This window comes from Osmerus eperlanus, chromosome 7, assembly GCF_963692335.1.
Source record: "Osmerus eperlanus chromosome 7, fOsmEpe2.1, whole genome shotgun sequence".
Classification (NCBI taxonomy): Eukaryota; Metazoa; Chordata; class Actinopteri; order Osmeriformes; family Osmeridae; genus Osmerus; species Osmerus eperlanus.
Window position 1 is genome coordinate 20,715,880 of NC_085024.1, and position 19,330 is coordinate 20,735,209.

At 48.5% G+C, this 19,330-nt stretch overlaps 1 protein-coding gene across 2 annotated transcripts; it reads right to left on the reverse strand.

Annotated features, from left to right (window-relative positions):
* Positions 1 to 346: 346 nt before the first annotated feature.
* zyx (zyxin) lies at positions 347 to 14,097 on the reverse strand. 2 transcript variants are annotated; one of them, XM_062465779.1, is made up of 10 exons: positions 13,825 to 14,097; positions 8,024 to 8,261; positions 7,258 to 7,517; positions 6,777 to 6,872; positions 5,019 to 5,852; positions 4,706 to 4,847; positions 4,002 to 4,171; positions 3,584 to 3,762; positions 3,333 to 3,453; positions 347 to 3,185 (listed from the first exon to the last, which is right to left on the reverse strand). In XM_062465779.1, the coding sequence occupies exons 2-10, from the start codon at positions 8,241 to 8,243 to the stop codon at positions 3,072 to 3,074; spliced, it is 2,136 nt and encodes a 711-aa protein (XP_062321763.1). In that variant the 5' UTR covers positions 8,244 to 8,261; positions 13,825 to 14,097; the 3' UTR covers positions 347 to 3,071. The 2 variants fall into 2 exon arrangements, with proteins under 2 accessions (XP_062321763.1, XP_062321762.1); XM_062465778.1 differs by lacking the exon at positions 13,825 to 14,097 and adding an exon at positions 13,072 to 13,371.
* Positions 14,098 to 19,330: the final 5,233 nt, after the last annotated feature.

The following is a 19,330-nucleotide window of genomic DNA, read 5'->3' on the forward strand; positions in this document are numbered from 1 at the left end:
AGCAAAGAGAATACAGCATACATCACACAGGCATACATCTCTAGTGCGTACATATCCTGCTCCATAGTCGTCACTATCAGTGCAACATAGGGCTGGTATGAACTGATAGAGGTTGCCCGGATACGTTGTACACGTGACTGAAGACAGGAGAGGTTCCACGTTGCGACACTGTCACATGGAGAGGCCAGAGAGAGCGAGAGAGAGGGGGAAAACACGAAAGTGTAAAAAGAAACCTGCTGAGTAGACAATGTTTTGTTTCGATTGTGTATTTTATATATTACAGTTTTTATAAAAGGTGGAATATTCACAAACTAACCAGCTGGTTTGGAAGAAAGGACAACAACTGTTTTGGCAATTAGCAATTTGTTTTATTATTTTGAGTACAGTAAAATGAGAAGAGAAACAAATATAAGGTCAATAACGTTTGCATGTTTTGAAACGTAAACATATACTGTACACTTTCACACTATCATAATTGAGGGATTTATATAAGAACATTATGAAAAAACAAGGCAATAATCATACATGACAATTAAATTAATGTTGGAGGAAAATGGAGAAGGCATTATCATCATCACTGTCATACTGAGCACTGGTGATGGAGGCATGGTCACAAGGGTGAAATAGTTTGTGCAAATAAAAAAATGGAGATAATACTTAAGATAGAAAAACATAAACAACAACAACATCATCATCACAGTTTACATGCCGAGTAACATTTGGCCACCTGGTTTTGGATGTTGTGTTAGTTATTGTTTAACTGTTGTGCAAGGCGGTGGTCAAATTCATAAGAACGAATGTGTTCGTGGGAAGGAGTGTTGCTATGGGTAACACCAACCTAAAGACAACAGTGGGATATCATCTTGGAAAAGGACCGCATGCAAACCAACAAAGTCAAAAGAGTCATAATCGATGTAACATAGTACTGGAAGATTATAATTAGAGTAACTCAAAATAGAACAAATACCAAAACACTATTATACACTAGAAGAGTTATGGCAAAATAGTGGTATTCATTGAAGACTGATATACCATGTACAACACACACAACCAAATGAAAGAGATGTTTAAAAAAAAAAAAAAAAAAAAATAGGAATGGGAAGAGTGAGCTGAAGGTGTTTTCAGTCAGTGACCTGTACTTTGCAGGAGCATCTGAAGCTGTTATAATGTTCCTGCTCTCTGTAGTGGCTGCTTGGTTTTATACGTGTGTGGCTATAATACTTAGAATCCTTGTTCGTATCAGGTTTAGAGCATTGTTCAGAGAGCTACGACTGCAAAAAGAAATAACACAAAGCATTTAGAGTTGGGAGGGTGGGTACTCACACTTAACCTTTTAAGGAGTGAGTTATTTTTCCAAAACGGAAGCTAGCTAGTTTTAGTTAGCTTCCGTTACCTAGCAACCTAGCATAATACTCGTAGCAATGCTACTACCTGCTAGTGTTACTTGTTAGCCTCCTAATTGTAAATTTTGAAGCCATACTATAGCGTTTGTCATATAGTTTTTGTCTATCGGAAAATAGTCGGTTGGAATGTTCAGAATCACACACGTGTGACGCTACTCATAGCAACATTCTGTATCAACCTTACTGAAACAACTGATGGACTATACAGCTCTGGAATACATTGAGACCACTGCACCTTTTTTCTATTATTTTTTTTTTTTTAAGTTGAGAAGGACAATTTTAAGTGAGGAACATGAACGAAAAAGGTGCAGTGGTCTCTCAATGTATTCCAGAGCTGTAACTTGTATGCAGTCACAGAGTGAATGACACACCAGGAGACGTCTTTCTGTATAGCTTTCTAACAAGAAACACCATTGTACACTCTGTTACTCTGCTTTCATTCAGCTGTTCTCCTTTCTGAGATCACTGGAATGGATTCTGGCACAACTCCCTGTCTCTTTTGTTCTTGACAGCATGCCACAAAATTACACACTAGGCTGAAATTCGCTATTACACTTTAAATTATTTTCACAATGACAATTTTTTTAATTTCATTTTTATTTTGCATGATCAAATGGAGCAAGACTATCAGAGATCTGTTTGTGTTGCATGCCTATGAAGTAACAAGCTCACACCACAAATGAAAAAGAGCAACGTTCACGATTTTCCGCATCTTTGTTTTTTGTTTTTTTGCACTAAGGTGTTAGCCCTAGGGGAACTACATTTCCCATACTGCACCGCTCTGTAAAACGTGCAATGCACGATGGGATGTATAGTTCTGAAGAAAGCACACTAAAGGCTGTTAAGCAACGTGTTTGCTCACAGGCACTACAACGCCTGGTGTGCTTAAGGTACTGCCAACCCACCAGTGCAGATCAGGGAGCTACAGGAGGGGCGTCAGTCCACCTTAACATCTCATGTCTACGTAAGTCCCCCTTAAAACCTCTATCGACTCATGTCTACTTAGACACCCCATAATGCTGGAAAAGGAGGCTGTTAGGCACTGACTTAAGATCAGCTAAACCTCCCCTATGTCTCAACCATCACGATCCGAGTCAATAGAAAACTGACCTCAGATCAGTGTCACACAATCACTGTTCAGTCTATAACAGCCATCAATCACCCGTTCCCTTTGTGACGTCAGACAGAACATTCTTCAGTTCAGAGGTCAGGAGGGCACGAAGGAGGGCGGCCATTTTGGACTGGTGAGACTGAGCCCATGACAAAGATGTGTTTGTGCAAGTCATGCTGGGGGAGATTCAGCGTAAACACAGAGCGGCCGCGAGATCTAACTCAGGCTCGCGAACAAGGCCAGCGAAGAGGCGAGGAGGAAGGGAGGGAGGACAGGAGGAAGAGAGGAGGAAGAAAGAGGGAGCGAGAGGAGAAGAGTGTACATCAGTGCAGTACATTACCTCTGCATTGAAGGGGGGAGATGGAGAGAGACGGGAGGGGAACACTACCAGCAGACAACTCAATACAAACATCCTCTACCTCACAAACACTCACGTGCGCACATGTAAAGCCCTGTTGCAAAGACATGAAGGGAACTGAAGGGATCCTGTGCTTTGGGTTAGTTTCTGTTGTCATTTCCCCCCCCCCCCTCTATGAATGACTGTTGTTTTCCACCAATCAGTGCATGGCCTGCTTGGCTCGGTGGGTGTGGCATTTCATGCACAGTATCTTGCCGTCCAATGGGTAGCAGCCATCTGCATCCGCCTCTATGGAGAGGGGGCGGGAGCAGTCCTGGAGCAGGGACAGGACGAGGCAGTGTCAGAGGCAGTGTCAGAGGCAGTGTCAGAAGGCTCGCTTCCTCAGGACCATCAGATTGTGGGGAAATTGACTGAATTTTGGTTATACAACAATGTTGATGTCACTGTTTGTGGAACTCACCTCACACCGGTAACACTTGAGATGGAAGTTTTTGTCGAGGGCCACGACTCTGACGGTCTCCTCGCTTCCCGGGGCAGGAACGATGGGCTCGTTACAGCTCACACACAGGGGAGAGAAACGCCTGACACACACACACACAGGATGTTAGGACATAGAGCCTATTGACATTCCAGAGACACACACACATACATACAAAAGATCCTACACTTCCTTGTGCTCAAGCCTTTACACACACACACACACACACCTACCTGTGATAATCCGGGACACAGTAGGGGTTGTTGTTGTCGTCGGTGATGAAGGGCGCCCCCTCCAGGCTGCAGGAGCAGGTGCTGCAGCGGAAGCAGTGGGCGTGGAAACACTGGCCCACCGCCTTCAGCACGCGGTCTGTGATCTTCTCACCACAGCGGGAACACACCGCCAGGGAACTCTGAGGAAGACATCAAACTGTTCATGTGTGTGTGCGTGTGTGTGTCTTTCTCTCTCACCCCCGCTGTACGAACATACCGAGAAGGTGAGGTGTGTGTGTGTGTCTGTCACCCCCGCTGTACGAACATACCGAGAAGGTGAGGTGTGTGTGTGTGTCTGTCACCCCCGCTGTACGAACATACCGAGAAGGTGAGGTGTGTGTGTGTGTGGGGTCACGCAGCGTGGCGTGGGGGTCCTCACCACGTAGCAGTCCTCACACTCGGGGGTCCCGTCCTTGTCGTAGAACTGCATGCCCTGCAGGGGGCGATGACAGCTCAGGCAGCAGAAGCAGTCCGAGTGGAAGAGCTTGTCCATGGCTCGCACGGCCGGCTGGGTGCGCGACAAGGACTCCTTACACTTACCACACACCTCTGGGGGGGGGGGGGGGGGGGGGAGGGAGCGAGGGAGGGAGCGAGGGAGGGAGAGAGACAGAGAGAGAGACAGACAGAGAGAGAGAGAGAGAGAGAGTGTAAACACGGTTTGGTAACTTGGACAGTAAACACGATGAAGAGCATGTGTGCGTTTGTGTGAGTGCATGTGTTACCTGTGTGAGTGCACGTGTTACCTGTGTGAGTGCACGTGTTACCTGTGTGAGTGCACGTGTTACCTGTGTGAGTGCACATGTTTACCTGTGTGAGTGCACGTGTTACCTGTGTGAGTGCACATGTTTACCTGTGTGAGTGCACGTGTTACCTGTGTGAGTGCACGTGTTACCTGTGTGAGTGCACGTGTTACCTGTGTGAGTGCACATGTTTACCTGTGTGAGTGCACGTGTTACCTGTGTGAGTGCACGTGTTACCTGTGTGAGTGCACGTGTTACCTGTGTGAGTGCACGTGTTACCTGTGTGAGTGCACGTGTTTACCTGTGTGAGTGCACGTGTTACCTGTGTGAGTGCACGTGTTACCTGTGGGTGCTGATGTGATGACAGGAGCATGTGTGTCCATATCTTTGATGAAGTCGTTGGTCATTCTCTCCAGCTCCTCCACCTCTCTCATGGAGAGGGGAACTCCGCCCCCTGGGTTAGGGACTGGGCCAGGGGGCGAGGGCTAGGAAGGGGTCGGGCACAACACACAGTTCACATTTGCACACCCAGGTGCTCCCTACTGTACTCGGTAAAGGCTACCAGACAAACATGTATGTATTGCATTGAGTTCACCAAGCGTTTGGTGTTTTAATGGTTAAAGAAATGGCTCTAAAATAAGGATAATATAACATACCTTTAATGGAGAGGGAGATTGAATTGGCTGGTTGAAAGAGGAGGGCGGTGATGTCATCGTCTTAGGCTGAGGAGGCGGGCCTTGGGCAGGAGGAGGGGGCGGGTTCACGTTTTCCAGGCTACCCATGGGAGACTTCTTTAAGTGATTGAAGGCAGGGGGAGCCACTGTGCTGGTCGGAGGCCCAGGGGGCTGGGGTGGGGCGGGAGGGAAGGAGCTTGCTGTGGGGGTGGGTTTAGGGACGGGGGCGGGAGGGAAGGAGCTGGCTGTGGGGGAGGGTTTAGGGACGGGGGCAGGAGGGAAGGAGCTGGCTGTGGGGGAGGGTTTAGGGACGGGGGCAGGAGGGAAGGAGCTGGCTGTGGGGGAGGGTTTAGGGACGGGGGCAGGAGGGAAGGAGCTGGCTGTGGGGGAGGGTTTAGGGACGGGGGCAGGAGGGAAGGAGCTGGCTGTGGGGGAGGGTTTAGAGACGGGGGCGGCCGGGGAGGCCATGCCGTACGGGGCGGGGATGTGGTTCTTGTTCGGCTTCGGCGCCACCGGGGCCGCCATTCGGACCCCGAACCCCGTCCCGGTTTGATTGACAGGAAGGGAACCACTCTTGGGAGCGCCACTCGGGCCTTTAGCCAATGGCTGTGCGGCGGGGGCGGGCGCAGGAGCGGCAGACGCACTGTGATTGGCTTGGTTTCGGTTGGTTCTGGCTTTAAGCTCCTCCGCCCAGGGCGCCGGAGGGGGCTTGTCCCCCATCTCCGGAGGGGGGAGGAAGGAGAGGGCGGGCTTGGGAGCGGTGGGGGGAGGAGCACTCGGCTGTCGTGCAGGTGCTGCGGAGTACTGGCTCGGTAACTACGGAGACGACGACAATGAAAAGTTTGTTTAACGCAGGTTCCTGATATGCTTTACTAGTTCCCTTGTCGGTCAGTCGTACTGTTCTGCACAGGCTCTCGGCTTATCAGCCACATTATCAACATTCCATCCACCCTTCCTCTGCACCCTCGCTGTGGAATCAGTTTGACAGCCCACAGAAATGCTCTATCTGCAACTTCATATTCAGTCGTATCTTCTGAATGACTTGTATTGACAGATCCCTACCTGACCGGTACGAGGGCCTTATCAGGAAGAATATGGTTCCTGACGTTTCATTTGTGATGTGGAGCCAACATTTTTCTCTTGTGACCCAGTTATTCTTCGTCGGATAAAAACATTGTCCATTTATGGACGCTTGTTTCTCGGGTGCCTGAACGCCTGGAAGCAAACTCTCTTCTCGATCCATTTATCTCTTTCCCTCCCTCTCCCTCTCTCACTCTCTCCACTGCTCTGTATGCATCACACTTTCTAATTTTCGTCCAGTGAGAATCACTCACTCAACCCCTCCTTCGCTCTCCTCCTTTCTCCGTCTCTCTCTGTATCTACAGTTTACTCATCCCAGAGTTCAACTCAAAAACAGGCATCTTGGAAGCTCTCCAAACTACCTCCACTGAGCCGTCTCCTCTACGTGTTTTCTCTCTGACTCAGCGTCCTGCCCCCCGCCCTGACCCCATACTGCCCCTGTCCTGCCCCCGTCCTGCCCCCCCACTGCCCCCGCACTGCCCCCCGAGTGCCCCGCTCTTCCTCTCCCTGGTCTCCTCTGTGACGGCCTCGTCACTCCCACATGCCTCACCTAGCTCCTGTCACCTTGTGTCCCCTCTCTTAAGACGTTGTGCACTGGCCCTCCCTCCATCTGGAGACCCCCCGCCCCTCCCTCAGCCCAGCCCAGCATGTGTCCTCTACCTTGGGGTTAAACGGTCCCCTGGTCTCCATCTCAGAAAGCAGGTCAGTCAGAGAGTCCAGCTGCTGGTCGAAACTAGTCTGCTTCTCTATCAGGTTCTGAGAGGGAGAGAGGGGAGAGAGAGAGGGACGGGGAGAGAGAGAGAGAGAGAGACAGGGGGAGAGAGAGGGAGAGAGAGAGAGAGAGGGGGGAGACAGGGGGAGAGAGAGGGGGAGAGAGAGAGAGAGGGAGAGAGGGAGAGGGGGAGAGAGAGAGAGAGAGGGGGAGAGAGAGAGGGGGAGAGAGAGAGGGGGAGAGAGAGAGAGGGGGAGAGAGAGAGGGGGAGAGAGAGAGAGGGGGAGAGAGAGGGAGAGACGGAGAGAGAGGGAGAGACAGGGAGAGACAGGGAGAGAAAATGAAGAATATCAGAGAAACAAGGTCAGAGTCCTTCATACTTCCACGGCATTTGACAAACTGGTATGAAAGGGTGTACCACAGACTCACCGGAGACTTCCCGATGGCACTGGGAACACTGGCACCAGGGACCGGGAGAGGGGGAGGAGGCGGGGGAGGAGGGGGAGGAGAGGGGGAGGTGGGGTGACAGGCAATTTCCTCAGGGGGGTCCGGGAGGGGCAAATCATCAACCGCGGGTGGGGGAGGGGCGGGAAAGGCAGGGTTGGGGTCCTTCAGGGATGTGGTGAAGCATACAGGGGGCGGGGCTAGCTGCTCGGCATCATCCAATGGAGGAGGAGGGGGTGGGAAGTCTGACAGAAAGCAGGAAGTTGATAACGGTTAAAAAGGCGTGACAATACAATTACACTTCCATTTTCAAAATGCTCCGTTGCCAAGGATACTAATCATCTTCTATAAAATGGAGGGTTTCATGTTTATTTTCATGTATGTTCAGATGATTGGTCCAAACTCTAGGATCACTAGAAAAACTATAAAATATTCGACAACAAACCTGCTCTTGACAACAAAATAACAACATGCTTTCAGTGACAAAAAGGGTTAACTGAAATTGAGTGCAGTGAGGACCAGTCATATAGCTAGCTAAAACCTTCAACTGATTCCTGCCTAAGCTCTACTCTCTCCCTGTGATGAACCAGAGGGCTCAACCACAGCATGGCATCTCAACCCATTTGATACCTTCATACCAAATGCACCAGAGCTTGGAGAGGAAGAGGAGGAAGGCTGCTAAGTGGAACAGTCGTAGATTTGACATGCAGGACGTCCATGTTGAGCGAGACAGCGGCTGACATGTTCATACCTTCATAGAGCGAGGGGGGAGGGGGGGGCATCTCTCCGACTCGACCAATCATGCCCATGCCGATGGGTGTCGGGGAGGGAGCGGAGGGGGGGGTCACGCTTTTGGGGCGCGGTGCAGTCACAGAGGCGAACTTCTTTGGTTGGTTGTAGAAGGACGGTGTGGTGACCTTGAGGTTGAGGGAGGAGGTCACCATGAAAGGCTTGCTGCTAGAGTCCTCCATCTTGCTTGTGTCTCTTATCTGAAGGAGGAACATAAACAGATGTTTACAACGGTGTGGTATTTGGTCTTTTAACTTTGGACGTCTTGACAACTTTTTCGTAAGCGAACATAAAAGAGGATCAGTGCCCATAGCACAGTCATCGTTATAAAACGCGGCTGACAAATGCAGACTCTGCTCATCTCCTTCGTTGGTGCATTAGTAGTGACACATCATGAAAACATCTCAAACGTTCATTCAAACTACAGCAATGTTTTAATTGCTAAATGACAAGAGTCCTTGTCCTGGAAGAGTGCTTGAATGCCTCTGTGGTCCATTAATAGTATGAATACGCGTCAACACAACCTCCACAGCCGAGCAACACAACCTTCACAGCCGAACAACAGCACACAAGCACTGGCACACACACCCACACAGGAGGCCTTCAAAGCACTCGAGTACACACACACACACGAGAGGGACTTCAAAGCACTTGAGAGACTTGGATACACACACACACACACACAGGCACACTAGAGCACAGACTAACCATAGAGATGCTTTCAGAACCGGGGTAACATTGTCACGCGAGGTACGTCAAAAGCGGGGGGGGTGGGTCCTGCTACAGGTTAGCTCAAATATTTACCTCACACATGTTTGCCATTAGCAGACGTTATCTCGATGGCCCCGGCTCCTCAGAGAGCCAGCGAGCGTTTCCCTGAAGGCCTGGGCTTCTCCCAGTGCCCTCCAGCCAGACCCAGACACGTGCCCTCCAGCCAGACCCAGACACGTGCCCTCCAGCCAGACCCAGACACTATCTCTCTCTCACTGCACAGACCTCCCCCTGCCTGGTCAAGTCTCCTTCAGCTGTAAACAACTGAGTGAATTGCTCGTCTAGACAGCATCAGTCAGGGCAAGTTAGTTATTCCTAAACGTCCCATCCTTGTATAAAAGAGTGTTTCCTGTGTGCCGGCTGGAGCAGGGCTGGACCCCTTAGGGTTCTCATGCCCAATACCGAGGCTCAGACTGGCTTTAGGGGAATTAACACAGTTCTGTCCACTTTTTGGGTCACAGCTATTTGGAAGCAATAGGGCTTTGTGCAGTATTGTGAAGTTAAGGGGCCAGTACTGGAGAAAATAACCAACATAACGCAGACTTCACTTCAGACTCTCTCAGGTACAGTGACATGCAAGTTCTGACAAGAGAAAGAATCATTCAGCGGGTTAAAATATTTCTGATATGCTGACATAAGCTAGGGCTAGCCACAACCGATCTGACTGAAGGCTTTTAAAATGAACGTTTTGATATGCTTTCCTCTCACAGATGTCTGTCTCAGGTGACCATACTTCCAATCCACCAGGAGCCTGAAAGCACCACAGAGGCCTGACTGCAGAGACCCGGGTTTGAATCCGGGGGTAGCCTGGGCCCTTGGCTGCATGTATGATCCCCTCTCTCCCCCCTGCCTTTCCTGTCACTCTATACTGTCACTTAAAAAATAATAAAGGACAAAATGGCCCCAAAATACGTAACAACAACCATCCCAGCAAAGTGAGCAGACAAGTGCTGCAACCTGAAAAAAAAGAGGTAAAAACACGAATCGGAAGATCTTTGCTTTTTACTTGAATAATGCAGAAACAAACGGGAATTAAATATTCAGGAGAATACGAGAATACGGGTTCCAGTGGAAAGACACAAATCAACCTGGCTGTCCTGAGCACACACACACACACACCCAGACACACACACACACAGAGCACACACACAGAGCACACACACACACACACAGAGCACACACACACACAGAGCACACACACACACACACAGAGCACACACACAGAGCACACACACAGAGCACACACACACACACAGAGCACACACATACACAGCTGGGCACGATGTCCATATTTCACCCGTGAACACTAAATATAAAACTAGTCTGACAGACTCCCTCTACCACATCACACAAACAAAAAAAAACAGCACTACACCATGTGTGTTACAGACTATAACGGCTGGCCTCTGCTACCAAGGTCTGCAGCACTCAGTAGAATCCTCTAAGGGAAACACGCGCCACACTTTGATGTATAATGGTTTTAACCAAGACTGCGTGATCAGTATGTGTGAACGAGGGGTAGACCAAGAAAGCCTCTGTCGACCCGGTGGTTACAGGACTATAAACCCCTTCTGCCATATTGATGACATTGTGGTTGGATTCAGTTTGGTCCCAGTCTGGATACACTAGGCATGGGTAGGTGGGGGGGATGGGGGGGGGGGGTTGAGGGGGCCTATACGGTGAAGTGGGTGGGGGCAGAGGGGGGTTATACAGTGAGGTAAGCCGTATGGTGATCCATTCCCAGCAGCCCCCCTACTGAACCCTAGGAAATATGATCCCTGAGATGAGACCCTTGCTTTGGCACTACAGCACAATGAGATCATCTCGCTCTACATTTTCCTCTCTCTCCCCCACCTTCCCCCTCCCTCCCTCCCCCCTACTTCTAACTCCCTCGCTGTGGTCCGAGTCTCTCCTGGAAGTGGGATACGGTTCTCCCACTGGGGAGAATGGATGACTGAACTCCTCTCATCCCTTAAAGTCTCTCAATCGCCCTCTCTTGCTTTGTTTCTCCGTCCCTCTCTTTCCTCAGTGTCTCTCTCTCTCTCTCTTGTCACTTCCATCCCATGACATCATCAGGGTCTGCATTTCATCACTGCGGCCTTACAGCCATACCTAAGGACGACACGTGTGTGCAGACTAGGGACCGAACATAAATCATCTACTGTAAATAAGAGTTTAGAACTTGTACATTATGAATTCCACATGGTTGGACACACAAGGGAGGGGTCTGGAAGTCTTTTTGCTCTTGAAAGGCCTGTGAGGCCAAGGCAGTGGAGTCAAGGCAGTGGAGTCCAGACAAAGCAAAGTCTCTCTCTGTGGGGAGAAGCAAGTTACGAGACAAGAAACGGTTTGTTATGGTCGGTTTTAGTGTTCATCAGTGGGTGTTCTGTGGTTGTTGGCTGATAGCTGCACAGTGTTTTCAAGGCTGACGATGCAAAACCAGTCCACATGGCAACAGACCTACCTCACATGGAACGGAATATTTGTGACATCTCCGTCCTTCCATGCCGGGCCACAGAATGACTACGGCTATTGTTGCCACGACTCCATTGTAGTACGACTAATGACACACCCACCTTCTGGGGAGAGCGTGTCTGTCTGGACGGGGGAGGGAGGGGGGGCTCAATCAGCGACAAACAAGCTAATGATGTCTCGTCTTACAGGTCACTGGCCTTCCAGTGGGTCGTCTCCAGCTCCCCCTGCCACGCCCAGTGTGCCAGGGCCGCTACTGAGAGACTGCCAGGCCGACATCTAAGAGGCCACTGTGGAGGTTAACGGGTTGTGAGTAGGATCCGTCAAACAGCCGCCCAAACAGCTGCACACTGAAACTTGCCTCACTGATCCAGGAGGAGGGTAGACGAGGGAAAAACGATGAAATGTGACAACTGAAAAGAGAGAGATGCAGAGACTGAGAGAGACTGAGAGAGAGAGAAACCGAGAGAAACCGAGAGAAACCGAGAGAGAGAGAGAGAGAGAGAGAGAGAGAGAGAGAGAGAGAGAGAGAGAGAGAGAGAGAGAGAGAGAGAGAGAGAGAGAGAGAGAGAGAGAGAGAGAGAGGTGAGGGGGGGAGGGGGGGGGGGGGGGGGGGGGGGGGGGGGGGGGGGGGGGGGGGGGGGGGGAAAAGAGAGAGACCAAATTCCACAAAAATAACAGCGATGAATAGCAGTATCGCTTTTGCAGCTTCAAATTAGGCCAGACATTCTGTCACCCCGTAGCCACACAAGTGACATCAAGTATCCACTTGAGATCTTCGCCCCCAAATGTAGGCGTCAGAAAACTACAGGGTCTCTGCATTCTCAAACACACACCACCCTAACCCCAACCAGAGCCATAGAGTCAGAGTTGTTCATAAACATGGTCTATTATGGTGTTGCGTTGAAGACGGCATCACACTTTCTCTTTGGGAGAACAGAGATGGCATGTGCACAAACAAGTCTGGATAATATCTACAAATCAGAAGAACGCTATGCCAGTTTAAATGTAATTTGTATGTTTCTGTGTCTGTGGGGCAGCATAACCATTAAAAGCACTTAAAGCTTTAGCTAAATCCTCAGTAATCTCTTTACAAATGTTGCCAGTGAGCAGAAAAAACACGTATAGAAATTTGAGAACACACACTTTACTTTAGCCCTTGGAAATTCGATTAGGAGAGTAAGTTTCCTACATTTGTTATTCTGACTAAGACTTACCGCAAGTTATACTTTAAGAAATGTTTCATGTAGCTTGTGTGGCAAACCAAAATTAACACAAAAGCAGCGAGTCATGACATCATGTAATGTATGAATGGACAGCTGGTACTATGAAATCCAGAGTCGTTCTGGACACTGGGCACATCTCCCCTGTCCTGGTGCCCCACCCACCTCTGGTCTCTGAACATGCCATTGATTAGTTATGGTTACTACAAGTCTGGTCTCGATGCGGCTGAGATCCACTTAAGAAAACATCTACACAGTTTGTGAATGTAATTTAAAGTCGCCTGTACGCCACAAATCTAACAGGCAATCCAAACTATCTTGCGGTGAAACTGCTCGATGTTAGCCTGGCTAGCTGGACAGCTAGCTAGCGTTAGCTAATCTAGAACCGTAGCCAGAAGAAACAGCGAACCAGGAAGAACTGCGTGTCATTTAATTGATGTTAACTTGTTACCATGCTAGTTCCTTCCACTAAAGGAGGAAATAGATATGCGTTTTAATGGGAGCAACGGTTGTTGTATGATGATAGCTAGCGTTATGCACTTACCTGGCTCCGTATGAAATCCTGGACACCTCAAGTGCGGATCCAGAGTCAGTCGCACACTCCTACTTACTCGAGCTACGGTTCTACCCTACCCTCCTCGATCTATTGCTGTAATACCATTCAACGTATTAGTTCTCGAAAGCCCTAGCTGCAACCTATGACGACGCTGTCATTCATGTCTATTTTTTTGGGAGGTTTTGGTGACTCTTTGCCTGGTTGACGTCTTTGCGAGCTAACTTTGTACTGGACTTCCGGTTAAGAGTCTTCCGCATATTCTTTCTTAATTCTTACTGGACAGATAGTTTCTGCTAAACGGACCGAGAAGTATATCTGTAAACGTGTGCACATTCACTAAGCAATGTGCTCAAAGGCTATGCAGTCAAGCAGAAAGAGGAACACCACCCAGGGAAGATGAGTAATAACCATAGACCAGTAATCAACCAGGAAACAACTTCACCATTTTTGGGCATTGTTATTCAGTACTCATAAGTTTATGACTGCATTCTACACAGACAAAAACGCATCCACGGTTTACTTATTGGCTTTGTCAGCAATTTGTCAAGTATTCAAATAAAGTGTTAAAGAGACCATTGGATTTGCACACTTTTAGTCTATGATCAACCCAGTGCATACTGACCAATGCACTGATTAAATACTTTTAACCATCATTAAAAATGATTAAGATCACAATCAGATAAATACTTACTGCTATAAATGTCTAAATGGAGAACAATCTCTAATCATTAATTCCCTTACCCTATAATTTCTTCTTCTCTTTCTCTGTGTAGATCCGAACCTTGTCAAAAAAATTATGTGTGGCCAGTGCTAACTCCTCTCTCCCCCTCTCAGTTCCTCTACAGCTGTTAGACCCTCCCTCTACCGCTCGCTCTCTGGAAAAGGAATGACACCATCCTTCCAAACAAGTTCTTTCTCGTTTGACTTTTGCTCAAGACGTATATATATTACTATGTAAACCTCTCTCTCTCTCTCTCTCTCTCTCTCTCTCTCTCGCTCTCTCTCTCTCTTTGCGTTTCTCTCTCCTCTTATCCCTCTCTCTCTTTTTTTCATACCAGTCTTTCTGCCAGCTTTGTGGATGTGTGTGTAAAAAATCTCCAGCAGTACCCCCCCCCCTCTCTCCCCCCCCTCTCTCCCTCTCGCTCTCCCTCTCTCTCTCTCTCTCTCTCTCTCTCTCTCTCTCTCTCTCTCTCTCTCTCTCTCTCTGGATTCTTGCAACATTCTTCATTCTATGACATCAACCCTGCCTGCCTTTCCTTGTAAGGTCAGAGAGAGAGAGAGAGAGAGAGAGAGATAATGGAGGTAAAGACTTGATTAGATACAGATACTAAACTGGTTAGGGGTAAAGAGTGGAACACAAGGGAAAATATTCTGGCCGTAGCACAGAGCCGAAAGAAATAAATCTACTCATTGGTCTTTGTTCCAACACTCAACTTGAAACACATAAATAACTTTCTCTTAAAATTTCTGTTTGTTTGCGCTAAACTTTCTGAGAACATGTACAAGTTCAGGTGTAAAAACGCATTTCTGTTTCATTTGGCACAGAAACAATAAATCCTCATATCCTTAGCAGTGAACGACACCGGGTATCTCCTCAGGCACTGAGGAACTTTCGAAACACTTTGTTGATCTGCCTTTTGCTCAATGTGTTTGTCATGGTGAGTAACCTAAACATGGATATCAGTATTATAACTCCTGATACTCACATGGAGGATGTGGTTATAGTGCACATGGACTAACGTCACAGCCAAAAGGACGACACCTCCCATCCTGCACATCTGCTGCTGTTCTGATGAGGCACACACACACACACATGCACACACGGATACACACACACACACACACACATGCACACACACACACACACACTCACACATACTCACACACACACGTACACACACATACACACACACACATGCACACAGACACACACTCACACTCACACATACTCACACACACACACACACATACTCACACACACACACACACACATACTCACACATACACACACACACGCACACACACACACACACACTCACACATACTCACACACACACACACATGCACACAGACACACACACACACACACACATACTCACACACACACGTACTCACACATACACACACACACATGCAGCCACTGCTGCCCACACCCTGAATACTCTTATCACACTAAAGGTGTTATATGAAACAAGGTGTGTTTGTAGCTCCAGCTGACCCAGTTTCACATCCCTGAGTAATCTATGACCAGATGCAGGTGTAAGTGCTACAGTAGTTTCACAGGGCCATGCAGTGGGTCGTTTCTGGTGTATGTTTCTGGTGTATGTTTCTGGTGTATGTTTCTGGTGTATGTTTCTGGTGTATGTTTCTGGTGTATGTTTCTGGTGTATGTTTCTGGTGTATGTTTCTGGTGTATGTTTCTGGTGTATGTTTCTGGTGGTGAAGTTATCGAGGTAATTGTGCCGCACTGTACTTGACAGTGTGTTTCTGTTTTAAGCCAGGGGTGTTTCTTGATTCACAGTGTGTTTGTGGAGGGGTCTTTGATAGCCTATTGTCCCCCTATGGAATGTTTCCAGACCCTGCCTACTTCCATCAAGGAAAGAACGGCACTTTCCACCGGTACTGCCTGTTTGGCGAGAGAAAAGGTGTTCCCCTGCTCTCAGTGTAATATCTAGACGGCTATGCCAAAAAACATTGTCTTTCAGGAATTGTACCCATATACAAGCTCTGTCTATGTTGAATACATTTACATGTATTCATTTAGACGACCCTTTTATCCAAAGCGACTTCCAAGAGAGAGCTTTACAAAAGAGCATAGGTCACTGATCATAACAACGAGATAGCCCCAAAACATTGCGAGTAGCCAAACTTGAAGCATACATTGTGAAAAGCAAGTAAGTGCCAATGGGAAGAACCATAAGAGGATGTCGTGCTGTAGAATACAGTTAAGATTATGGTTGAAGTTGGTCTGTATTTCTTATTTCTGTACTTTGCAGGCTGGTGTTTGTCTGTTTGTTTAGTTGAGTTTGATTCGGGCAGTGGGAGGGCAGCTTTGGGGTCCTTCTGTCAGTCTGGAGGTTGGGCTAAAAAAAACAGGAGGCCATCAGAATCAGAGCCAGACAGCCTGGAATGCGGCCAAACCCTGGCATGAGCAGTTTCCCTCCCTCTATCTCTCCTTCCCCTCCCTCCCTCCCTCCCTCCATTCCTCACCCATCCATGCCTAAGGAGGCTCTACCTCCTCCCCTCTTTTTCTTCTCCTCCTTCTACCTCTTTCCCTCCCCTGTGAGTGAGTCATTACCTGCACATATCTTGCAGCCAAGTTAATATCCTGCTTTCAATCCAGCTTTGGAGACTGGCTATCACACACCAACACACATTTCAATACGCTGCATTTCTTTACTCCCAGAGACAATCTTGCACCTTTAATTCAGTTTACAGTTCCATGGGGCAATTGTTCAGAAATATTCACCACCAGATCTTTTCCGATTTTCCAAAGAGTCTCTAAGGAAAATAAGCAGATTCATATTTTGACAATACATATTGTTCCAATATTGGAAAGATCCCTGTACAGCCAATTGGCTCTCTCTCAAAATCACAGCTACCTATTGCAAATTCAGACCGCAGTTCTACATTCAGCCAGCAGATGTCAGTATAACCTTCATCGGCACCACTCAGGAGGCCAGCTCCAAGGGAGGGAGAGGGAGGTGGCAGGTAACAGGAGACAGGAGGACACTGATAGGGTATGGAAAGAGCGACTGATTGACATGGACGTTTAGGAGAACAGACAGCAGGACAGGTGTGCAGGTGCAGATGGTTTGACTGTAAGCACCAGATGAACTCTAAAACCGAGCGACCGTCGAGACAAGAGGAGGAAACAGGGAATGTAGGGTAAGTGCAGGGGAGAACGAAGATCTTTCTAAATAATAGAGGATAGCTGGGATCTTATTAAAAACCTCAGTGTTACCCTGTCACACACACACACACACACACACACACACACACACACACAGCATCATACTACCCAGCCAAAACATTGAACTTGCAACAATGATAACCCGGCTTAGTCCTACAACTTAAAGAGCATCTTTATAATAAACATAATCCACTCACCTAAATATGGTTGTTGAAGGTTGAATCGTGTTTGCGTGACGGCCATCTTTGCAACAGCTCATGTGTCACAGATGAGATTACTGTCAAGGCCTGGTCCCCTCATGGTTGGCCTTGCCTTAGAATGACAGGCCATGTCATAGATCACAGCACTGCCACAGCTGTGCGTGTGTGTGTGTGTGTGTGTGTGTGCGTGTGTGCGTGTGTGTGTCTGTGTGTGTGTGTGTGTGTGTGTGTGTGTGTGTGTGCGTGTGTGTGTGTGTGTGTGTGTGTGTGTGTGAGAGTATGGACACATCTGTATACGTGGGCTTGTATGTTCATGGGGATCTCAGTTTTTGTACACACTGGCCTAAGATCTTCATGCCACCCATATCCAGGGTTAAACACACCCGTTGTCTGAGCAGACTGTGAAAGAGATGCTGGAGATGAAGGAGAGTTAAGAGAATCAGAGGGGGGGCACTGACTGGCTGAGAAAGTCATGGTGATTGACAGACGGAGAGAGATACAGCAAACGGGAGAAGAAGCGGTGGAGGTAGACTGACAGGGAAAAACAAAGACACTATCTTTTAGGGGGAGAGAAGAAAAAAGAGATAGACACTGAGATTGAGAACTGCAGGGACAGAGAGAGAGAGAGAAGGAGAGAGAGAGTTGTGGAGAGAGAGAGATACAGAGAGAGAGTTGTGGAGAGAGAGAGAGAGAGAGAGTTGTGGAGAGAGATAGAGAGAGAGAGTTGTGGAGAGAGAGAGAGAGAGTTAGTTGTGGAGAGAGAGAGATACAGAGAGAGAGAAGGAGAGAGAGAGTTAGTTGTGGAGAGAGAGAGATACAGAGAGAGAGAAGGAGAGAGAGAGTTAGTTGTGGAGAGAGAGAGATACAGAGAGAGAGAAGGAGAGAGAGAGTTAGTTGTGGAGAGAGAGAGATACAGAGAGAGAGAGAGAAGGAGAGAGAGAGTTAGTTGTGGAGAGAGAGAGATACAGAGAGAGAGAAGGAGAGAGAGAGTTAGTTGTGGAGAGAGAGAGATACAGAGAGAGAGAGAGAAGGAGAGAGAGAGTTAGTTGTGGAGAGAGAGAGATACAGAGAGAGAGAAGGAGAGAGAGAGTTAGTTGTGGAGAGAGAGAGATACAGAGAGAGAGAAGGAGAGAGAGAGAGATAGAGGGAAGCTCTGAGGTCCACGTGCTACTCAACCGCTAATGAAAGAGATCAGAGGGAGGTAGTGTATCTAGATGGGGGTCACAATGTTGTAGTTTATCTCTGTTCCCTGGATGAGGTGGGCTCCCTCTAACCCTCCCCGTCCTCCCCTCTCCCACCCCACACTGCTCTCTCCTCCCCCCTCCTTCTCCCTCACACAACATACCGAAACACAAACACTGTGCTGGCCTCCCATAAACAATGCAGGATCGGGGAAGATTAAAGCTGAACGGCCTGTCTAGTTCTCGTACACAATCAGAGTTGAACCCTCTCTCGTCCTCCCCCTGTTTCTCTTTCTCTACTCCCCCAAATCCCTCTCCCTTTCACTTTCTTTCTTTCCCTCCCCCACTTTATCTCTCGTTCTCTCTCTTTCAGGCCTCCTTCCCTCCCCCCCCACTCTCACTCTCTCTCTCTCTCTCTCTCTCTCTCTCTCTCTCTCTCTCTCTCTCTCTCTCTCTCTCTCTCTCTCTCTCTCTCTCTCTCTCTCTCTCTCACTCTCTCTCTCACTCTCTCTCTCTGTCCCCTGTGGAATACTAATTTGAGCGTCTTCTCCTCACCTCTGCTCCGCCTTGCATGACTCAATGCTTCTCCCGCCTTCCCCCACCACTACCCCCGTCTGCCCCTCCCCCGTCTTCTCCCTCCATCTGGCCCCATCACTTCCCGGCTTTCTGCCTCTCCTAGTGTGTGTTAAGGCAAGGAAACATTATTGACCATAACTGCCCTCCCCCCCCCCCCCTTCACTCCCCCTGAACGTGCCTGCGTCATTTGGCAGGCAAACCCTTAGAAAAACAGGGCATAAATATATAATCAGCCCTGAGAGAGAGGGGGCATGGGCCATCCTGGATGGACAGAAATAGAGAGAGACAGAAACAGAGGTAGAGAGAAGGAGAGAGTTGGAGGGTGTCAGAGAGAGGTAGGGAAAAAAGAGAGGAGGGGATGGATGGATGGAGGGAAA